This window comes from Alexandromys fortis, unplaced genomic scaffold (genome assembly GCF_014885135.2).
Source record: "Alexandromys fortis isolate MF-2015 unplaced genomic scaffold, M_Fortis_MF-2015_v1.1 scaffold_79, whole genome shotgun sequence".
Lineage (NCBI taxonomy): Eukaryota > Metazoa > Chordata > Mammalia > Rodentia > Cricetidae > Alexandromys > Alexandromys fortis.
Genome location: NW_026067964.1, coordinates 682,571 through 692,258, shown reverse-complemented (window position 1 = coordinate 692,258; position 9,688 = coordinate 682,571). Strand labels below are relative to the sequence as shown.

Genomic DNA, 9,688 nt, shown 5'->3' with positions numbered 1-9,688 from the left:
AAAAAAAAAAAAAAAAAAAAAATAAGTGTAAGAAAATGTTTGCAGGCTTCTTATTTATTCTGAACTGGACCCACTTTTCAGGCTCTCAGTGGGAGAAGCAAACTTGCCTAGATTATATTGGTGGCTTTAGGAAGTGTAGTGGTATATTAGTAGGTGTAAGACCCTGGGCTTACGCTCCAGCACAAGTACAAAAGCCAGAGTGGTTTGCCCTGGGAAAGTGAGCAGCTCTTCTTTATCTGCACTGTGGAAGCCCATGTGGAATTTCCCTTCCCAACGATCCACTGTTTTCCAAGGTGTAGGAAAATCTCGAGATCTGGGGCTTGTGCTTCACGAAGCATGGGCAGGAGATCTTTAATACCGCAGAGCCTTGCTCCATGCAGCAATTGCAGCTGTAGACCTCCTCCCTTCTCTGCCTCTTTCCCCAGCTCCTGTGCATGTGTGCTGCGGGGGAAGGGGCTAGGTCTGGAGGGTCACAGCTGCCACTGTCTGGGTTGTTGCCACACCTCCTCGGAGCTCTGCTCTCCAAGGAGCGCCAGTCACATCTGTTACGGTGTGTGGCAGGCTCAGTGAGGCTTGTGGCTTTGCCCCTTTTTTTTTCTTTTCATGTCTCAAAAGGCTTCTATTTTATTGAAGTACAATTTTACACCCTAGGTTGAAAGACATAGTTACTAAGTGTTTCTGATTGCCTAATTTGTTTTCAAGAGGCACAAATCTTTCTAAAAGCAACTTAATGGTGGTACTTATTCTAACACTGTGGAGAAGTCTTATCACTGCTGTGTTGTTAGTGTGCGCCCTCCCTCTGGAGCAGTGTCGTACGAAGCCGGCAGCCTGTGGGGCCTCTTTGACGCTCTCAAGTCAGCGGGGTCCAGAGTGTACTCTATTTTCTTTTATTTTTTCTGACTGCAAAAGGCAATGGTTCATTACCAGAAGTAGGGGAAATAACGAGGAGCACAAAGAATAAAACCAAAACGACTTCATGATTTCACCACCCGGGAATCTTTTAGCTATATACAGGGCATTTCTGTTCTGATTTTTTTTTTCTAATATGAATACCTTTTATTTTTAGTATTGGGTTAACTTTTACACAACTGTTATTTTCATCAGCTTAATACATGCTGTTTAGTGTCACCAAAAGACTCACATGTGTGAAGTGTCCATGGCTTTAACAGACAATGGTCTTTTGTCTTTTGTTGCAGTGGGAAGAGGAAAGGAACTTTGGTGCGTCCCTGTTGCTTCCAGGCCTAAAACAAAAGAACACAGTGGGCTTGAGTTCCCAACTGTATGGCTATGCACTTCTTGGTAAGCTAAGTGAGCCTTATTAATATTGCTCTTTGTGGAAAGATGTGGCTCAACTTTTTGGCTCATAATTAAAGCTTCGTTTAAATTTGCTAGTGAAGTTCCAGTTATAACCTATATGTATAGACAACAAAATAAGTCTCAGTGTGGCCTTACAGTTATGGACAGTCGAGAGATATCATAAGACCTGTCAAGACTCACTCTGTTAGCTGTAGTAGAATTCACTCCTGATCAGCAAGGAAGTTCTGGCGCTCTGCCTGGCAGAGGGCAGCCTCAGCACCTGGGGTGTGTGGAATCTGGGCAGACCCCCAGCTCAGAGGGATTCATGGGTGCATGCTATTCCATATCCCCACCCCCTCTTCTCTCAGAAGTCGGGCCTCCATGAAAGTGCCTTTTCTTTGCTCCTTGCTTCTGCCCGTCTCTCTAAGGAATACCTCTTTGGCCGCCGAAGCTTTGCCAACAAAATATAGTGTGGATTCTAATATAAACGATTAAGAGACCAGTCTCCTCTCAGTCTGTTAGACTGGCCAGCGTAAGAGTGTTCACTCTCTTTGTTGTTGAGTTTGAGTTGAGGGTTTTGGTGCTTTATTTATAGTGTTTGGTTGTGGTTTTTGGTTGGTTGGTTGGTGAGACAAAGTTACCTACATCCCCAGCTGACCTTGAACTCACTGTGTAGTCACTGGAGGAATCCTAGCTTCTTACCCTCCAGCCACTACCTCTTAAGTGCTAGAATTACAGACGTGCCTGATTTGTGTGATGCTGTAAATTGAACCCAAGATTTAAGCATGTCCTTTACCAACTGATCTGTATCCTCAGCCTTAGTTTTTGGTCTTCAGAGACAAGTTCTTGCTCTAGCCCAAGGTAGCTTCAAACTTGAGTCTTCCTGTGTCCACTCACTAGGTGCTGTGGCTGCAGGTGTAAGACCCACACCCAGCCTGCAGTTCTTGTATAAAATCACATTTCATTTATTTGCTTCCTATTTAGATACTGATTTGCATAATCTTCCATTTTGTGCTCAGAGTTTTGTTCAGGACTGCTATACTGCGTGGATCGTTCACTTGGAAAATACACTTGGCTGTTGTTTATGGCCCTGGTCCCCTGTGATAGGCAGCCTCGCTATCAGACACCCCTGCCCCGCCCCTGCTTTCATTGTGGCCTGCCCTGCAGCCTCACTCAGAGTGATCCCTGTCCAGCCCAAGCACCTTAAAGGTCTAAAATTAGCCATGTCCTGATGAGCTTTGTCTGCTGGTATCCTCCTACCGCTTCCCAAATCCTCCTTCCCGGGAAAGATGAGTAGAGGCAGACTAAGACCCAGCTGCTCAAGGTGACATTGCTTCCCAATGTGGAAAGGCTCTGCTCCCTGGTGCCAAGGGCCCTGTACTTCCAGGCCTTGCTGTCCCACCACAGCCTGCATGACAGTTTGAGGAGCCCAGGGGATATTCAGGCTCTGTGAGCCAGAAGATTGCTAGAATTCTGGTTTAAGAACTGATAATGCTCAATGAGAAGAAGATTTAGGTTGTTTGTTTGGTTGGTTGGTTTTTCCTCTGTCTTTTCATAAAGACAATAGACTGGACTTGGCATTTTTGAAGCACGTTGCATATTTCCTTGCAGGGAAAGCCATCAGATGTTCACGAGGTTTTCTCTGTAGGAGAGTTGTGAAAGTCTCTTTTTCTCGGGAAGGTTTTGAACTTGAAACAAAAACAGTACTTCCATTTTCTTCTGTCTTAAGGGCAGCCTTCTGGAGCAAACTCTGTCAGTCTCAGAATTCTTCAGCCAGTGATTCACGGGCTCTGGTGGATCTATTAAAACGTGTTCACCAAGCTTGCATTTACAATGTGCAGGGTGCGGTTCCTCCTCTAGGCTGGTGCTTGCTGTGGCCTCGGGCTGCAGACATGCCGGGGACACACAGCTGAGGGGTCTTTGTGGGTCTCTCGGCCACAGGGAAGGTGGAAGTGCAGCGTGGACTGCAGGCTGTGTACCACAACATGCCTCTGCTATGGAAACCAGGCTACCTCGACAGAGCCCTTCAAGTGATGGAGAAGGTGGCCTCCTCCCCTAAAGACCTCAAGCTGTGTAGAGAAGCGGTATGTTCCTGCCCCTCCACTCAGATGGAGCCATCACTGTTCGTCTGGGTGGTGTGAATTTTGCCTATTGTCTTTCCCCTTCCCCAGCTTTCTGTCTTTGTGTAGAATTGGTATTTATTCGATTGAAAAGGATGAAAAGAAACCACAAACATTTTCAATGTTGCTGACAGAAAGGCAATGGAAAGTAAGATTATTGTTGATTCCTGCCTCATTATGTAAGAGGAAAGCTGTCTCCTCTCCTCCTGCAGTTCGAACTCAGCTCAATAAATACCATCCTCTTCACCATCCCCGACCCCCATCCAAAAGGAATTAAAGGAGGCATAAGAGAAAGATTAAATAATTTTGATGGACTTATCCCTCATGCAGTCTGGAAAGATTAGGTAGCAATTTTTTTTAATATCCTGGCTGTTGGTATTTGCCTCACAAGTATAAGTACCTCAGTTCAGATCCCCAGAGCAACCTAAAGTGCCAGGCACAGCAGTGCATGCTGCAGGGTGGGAGCAGGGGGACATGGCTCGCTGGAGGCTTACTAGCTAGCTGGCCTAGACTACTAGGTGAGGTTCCAAGCCAAGAGCCCCCATCTCAAACAAAAAAAGCAGAAAGTGCCCAAGAGTGACTCCTGAGATTGTCCTCTGTAGTCCACGTGCAGACACATGAACAGCCACTCAGTCCTCATCAGCCGCACAGAACGTGGATGCTGGAGAAGACTTCTTCCTTCCCCTTGGACTGACTGTGGTGCATGAGTGATGCCGAATCTATGTCCTGTGGTCCTGCCAGCCGTCTAAGGTGTTCACATGGCCTGTCTCAGTGTCCTCCTACCTGTGCCAAAGTTCATTTCTTAGTCACCTAAACCCCTGACAGTGAGTTCACTAGGCATAGGCTGGGAAACATAGCAGACTTTAACATCGAACACTGAGCTGTAGTGTTCCCACCCGGCCCTGCTGCTCTATCCAGAGAGACCCAGACACTGTCTTACCAAAATGAAAGGTTGCCTTGGAGCTACTCGTGTGTGGACTTGACCCCAAATACACTGAGGCTCACCCTAAGCTTTCGTTTCAGTCAGGAGACACTAGGCCCAGTGCCTTCTGTGGCACCTTATGCTGACTGAACCCTTTACGTTCTTTCCCAGCCGTTAGACCCAAGGATACACACTTCTAAGTGTGTTTGAAGATGGCTCTATTCAGTGTTGGTAATTGAAAACAAACTTACATACAAATCCTTCACCAGGGATAATTCCTTCTAATTTCAGCCAACTTTGCATTCTTTTTATTCTAATTTATAGGAATGTATTCACATGTCAGCAAGAATGTGATGTATATCCAGTTTGTCCATAAAGTATTGAAAACAATGTAGCATTGGTGCTTTGTTCTACTGGGACACTGATGAGGTCAATTGATGTCCAAGCAGGTGCTTATGCGGCCTTGCTACTATCTCCTCCCGCTTCTGATGACCAAGTCCTGCACAGGTTAAGGAAGTGTGCCACACAGTGGAGGTAGAGGAGCAAGAGAGCCAGATAAAAGAACCTCCATGTTTTCAGTTGTTTACTGTTTAAGTCCCAGAAACCCCCTCGTTAGAATGAATTTCCTGTGTGCATCTCTGGCCACGGCCAACAGCTTCTGTGGATTAGACAGATCCCTAATTTATACTACTCCATGAGCTGGAATCTCCTGGGGGTGAAGGGGTGCCTATAGCCTGCGGCTTTAATGTGCATTCAGAGTGGCCTTTTGTTGTTTGTGGTCTGTGGTGGTCTTTTCTTTCCCTTTGTCCCAGTTCCAGACTGACTCCAAAGAAAGACATGAAAGTGGGGGCGGTCCTTTAATGCCCATCAAATGTAATTCCTGCCTCCCTACCTGGTTAATTAAAAACATACTTAATTTACCATTGTGCTGATTCGCTCCTACAGATAATTCTTAGCTCATGTCTGTAGCTTTTGTTATATACTGAGTTCCTCGTGCTGTCTGACAGGTGTGGCTAATGTATAGGAATATAATTGTTGTGTCTCCTTCTTCCTTGTTTGCAGCACTGGGGATTGGACTCAGCACTTCATGCATGGTCAGCCGTTCCAATAACCCCTGGCTGTTACCATCCTGAGTCTTGGGTCTCCCCTTTCCTCTTTCTTTGTCTCTGGCTTTCACAAAGTCAAGCCCATAACGAATGATGTCATTCTGACAGCTCAATGTGCTGGACGGAGTCCTGAAGGTGGTGACATCTCCAGCTGACCAGCCCCAGGAAGAGACACAGCCCCAGGAAGGTGAAGGTAGCTTGGGCTCAGCAGACGTGGTGGAGCAGCTGGACATTGAGGAACCAGAACATTCGAAGCTTCCCCAATACCTGGAGCGATTTAAGGTGATTGAGAGCAGAAGTTGAGCCTCTCCCAGCCATGCATGAACATGCTTCTCTGGTGATGGACAGGCTTCTCTGCATCAGTCCCACACAAAGGCATCAAAACTCACATCAAGAACTGCGTTTGTGTTGCTCCCCACAGGCTGTGGCCTTAAGAGAAACAGGTGGAATTTTTGTGAGTTTGCCCTAATCAGTGACAGTGTTGTTCAGTAAGGCAGCATGCATCCCCAATGATCCTCGTGTGTCTGACGGGTGGATAACCTTTCCTCCTGTTAACAATCGCCTGACTCCCTCTCAGTGTGGAAAGTGTCTAGTCATTTCTCTTCACTGCACCCCATGTGCTCGATCAGAAACCCAGGTAGACATCGGTCACATTTTCAGCATGCAGCGATAAGACTCCGGCTTCCTTTGTGGCTCATGGCAGCTTTGCGCTTTCAGGGGGCATTAGAGGCACTGCCTGACACCACACGCGTATGGAAACAGGTTTCCCGAACAGCACTGAGTGCTCAAGCTGGCTTTGAACTCTGTGTCCTAAAGTGCTCACCGTCAGTGTCAGGGAAGAAAACCCATGCCCCCCCCCTTTATAAAGAAATTATAATTATAAAATCATTATATAAGCAGAAAAGTTTTCCATCTGTGCCAGCTGGCCAGCTGTACCTTTTCACGCTGGGTAGGAAGAAGTGTTGCTGGACTCTCACACTTGAGTCTGTGTCTTCTGAAGCAGCCCTGGGAAGCCTTTCCTCTTATCATAGTGGGATCCCAGTATATTGTAGGCGGTTGTTTTTCCCAGTACTTTTTTAAGGAAGTCATTGCCCAGCTTCTTTCCTCTATAACTTGAAACTGGGAATAAAAAAAAAAATAGTGTTCCCATCACACCCTGAGAACAAAGCAGAGAGAGAATTTATACACAGTCCTTCCTTCCCTCCTAACTTTGCCTGCCAATGTACAAAGCTTAAAGAAAAAAGTCTCCTTCACCCCACGGGTTCTCATTGACCATGTTTCGTTGACAGTTCCTGAGTGTCGGCATCAAAGGATGGAGACATGTGCCTTCATTAACTTCTCAGCCCTCGTACCTCCACAGGACACCTCACGACCATTCAGGAAAGAGCAGACGCGAGTGTTTGTAGCCTGCTAGCTGTGACCTCAGCCATGTTAGCCCCACTGCCCTCCCTTTGTCCTCACAGGGCTCCTAGGGAGACAACACGGAGCCTATCCGCAACTGAAGTTGACTTTGGACAAAACTCTGCTCCTCACTATTCTGTTCTGTGTCCCTGGCCATCTCTTTGGATTCAGACAACCTGGGAAATGATGCCAGAGAGAAATCACTTTCAGTTTACACTTCCTTTCCTTCCTGTTACCTGATGTGCATTAGTCTTGGGGCTGGCTTCTCTGTAATTAGGCCTGCCCGCCCCTTGGAGCTCATGGGCCGTCCCTTCTCCCACCATTCTTGCTGGCCAGGCCTTATCCTGTCCACTACATGGACATCTGCCTCTAACCTGCGTTTGGGGCCCTACAAGGCACTCTTTGCTTAAGTAGATTAATGCTTTTTAGTACTTCAGCGGGAACACTGCGCTGACCCAACTGGCCTGCCATCTCAGATGGAGCTGTAAGCAGGCGGGAGGTTAGGGCCATCTGCAGGGGAGCCCAGCAGGTGGAGGCCGGCCCTGCGCACGCACTCGTGAGAAGTTGCTGAAATGAATCCCATCTGTTGAAAAGAGCCAAGAGTAGGACTGAAGTCACATAAACAAAAAGACAGGGATGAACCGGCTCTGGCTTCAGAAGTCTCTGCCCATCTTGTTAGCATCCTAGAATCCTGTTACCTGGAGCTCCCTGCTCGGTTAGGGGCAGGCCCCAATGGACCTGTGGATTGCACCTCTGCTGTGCACTCAGGGAGTACGGGCAGTGGAATTGTGCTTTGTGAGAAGGTGGTGTAATCGTGATTACACGTGCTGCAGCCCTGATTTTGTGTAACTGCTGAGCTGGAAAAACCAGCTGCACCTGGAGGAGAGGCCTGGGCGCTTCCTGCCAAGCAGCTTTCCTGCAGCAGATTGTGTGGCTGCTTAGCAGAGGATTTAATTGCTTCTCATTTCCTCTTTTTCTCTCACCTGGTCCCTTATCTTTTCTTTCTTTCTTTTTTTTTTTTTCCCTGTTTCCTACAGGCCTCTCAGTCCAAACTGCAGGAGTTGGGCAGGATTGAGTCAGAAGGTCTTTTGACTCTGACCACCCAGCTTGTGAGAGAGAAACTCCCCGCCTGTGAGGCCGAGGACCTGGCCACTTATGAGCAGAAATTGCGTGAGTGGCACCTAGAGCGGATGCAGTTGATCCAGCGGGAACAGGAGCAGAGGGAGAGAGCAAGGCAAGAATACCAGTCGCTGAGTGCAGCAAAGACTGCAGCCTGAAGGGCCCTATGCTGGCCCTGCTCAAGGACTGTGTGGGCCACCTCAGCATTCTGCTTGGACAGACTGGGAGTCAGGACTGTGTGGGCCACCCCAGCGTTCTGCTTAGACAGAGTGGACTCAGGACTGTGTGGACCACTGCAGCGTTCTGCACTGATAGGATGGGACTCACACTCTACTGTCCAGCTTCCCCTTTTTCACCGCAAGCCATGCACAGCCCACAGAGTGCTGCTGACAGGGCACTGTCTGCCCATCCAGATGTCAAGGGCCAAGAAACTAAGAAAGTGGCAAGTGACTGGGCCGAAACCACCAGCAGAATCTCTACCGGGCTTTCAGGGCTCACAGTGGAGTCCTGGGCACAGTGTGAAAAGTTCCCCATATCCGGTGCGGGTGATGGACGACGCGCGGGTGATGGATGACGCTACAGCTGAGGCTGCAGCGCGGGGTCTGAGTGGCCCATGCTGCCTGTTCTGAGACCTTGTGTCGCATTGTCCCCTGGCTAGTGCAGATAGCCTGGTGATTGGGCCCTGGGTGCTCAGACATCCTGCTGCCTCTTCCCCCCACACTCTGCCCTCCTCTTTCCCCTCTGGAAGAAGCCCAGCTTGGTCTCCAGACCACAGCCTCACTAGCTGTCTGATTGTAGGAACCCATGGTGACCCTTACAGAATGCGGGGACTTTGGAGAAGAAACTTGGCCCTGGGTGAGGTCCTTGTGGCCTGGCTTCTTCAGCATATTAGACTAACTTCCACACATTGTCAGAAATAAAAAATGAACCTTTGGTATATGTGTGTGCACATGTGTACACACAGACAACTTTAGGGCAAAGCTTTCTAGTAAAGGATGGGACTTGGAGTGTGTAGGGATGGAATCAGTGCGGACTGTCAGAAGGTGGAACAGTAATATTCTTGGGAGCCTTTCTGGGAGAGGGTCGGGGACTTGGCCTGCTGTGTAATGCTGCCCTTAATGCAGTGGCGCATCTGTATCCAAGGTTGTATTCTGTCAAAGCCTGTAGAACACCAAAATAATCACAGAAAATTTATCCTTGGTGAAAAGGAAGGAGAGAGGGGGTCTGGCCCTTAATTTTGCTGTCTTGAACAGCACATTTTAGCCCTCATCCATCAGGCTATGACTGTGTAATAACAGTCATTACAGTCCTCAGAGACCTGCCGTGAGGTAGCGCCATTAACCCCATGCGGTAAGGGAGGAGGTGAAGCTAAGTACCTCCCCTAAGCAGCTGCTGCTGTCCCAACCCACACGGTGTCCCCCATGTCTGACCTCCAGGGTCCTCCAGGCTAGCAGCACTGACTCGGGTCATCCCCAGAAGTCAGGGCTGGATTCTGGTTAATCAAAGGCAGGGTTTTCTCGGCCGTTCTTTTATAGATTCAGGATAGATCCAATGGCAACCAAGGAATGACTGTTGCTATTGAAGCATCTTATTTATTATTCTTCCCCTGGTCCCCTTATTGCAGTTCCAGTCCTTGCAGAAAAAAAAACATTCCTTTCCCCGAGTCACTGCCCAAGCTGGAGCCCACAAAGTCCCCGCCTTAGATTCCCCTGTGGCTGAGTCCT

At 48.3% G+C, this 9,688-nt stretch overlaps 1 protein-coding gene across 1 annotated transcript in view; it reads left to right on the top strand.

Moving 5' to 3' along the window:
* The window catches only part of Mrps27 (mitochondrial ribosomal protein S27), an 86,320-nt gene extending 77,419 nt beyond the window's left edge, over positions 1–8,901 (top strand). The window contains exons 8-11 of the mRNA XM_050153829.1: positions 1,197–1,299; positions 3,238–3,380; positions 5,553–5,726; positions 7,883–8,901. Coding sequence (XP_050009786.1) covers positions 1,197–1,299; positions 3,238–3,380; positions 5,553–5,726; positions 7,883–8,122 — 660 coding nt within the window. The 3' untranslated portion in view covers positions 8,123–8,901. The remainder of the gene's footprint in view (positions 1–1,196; positions 1,300–3,237; positions 3,381–5,552; positions 5,727–7,882) is intronic.
* The last annotated feature ends 787 nt before the right edge of the window (positions 8,902–9,688 follow it).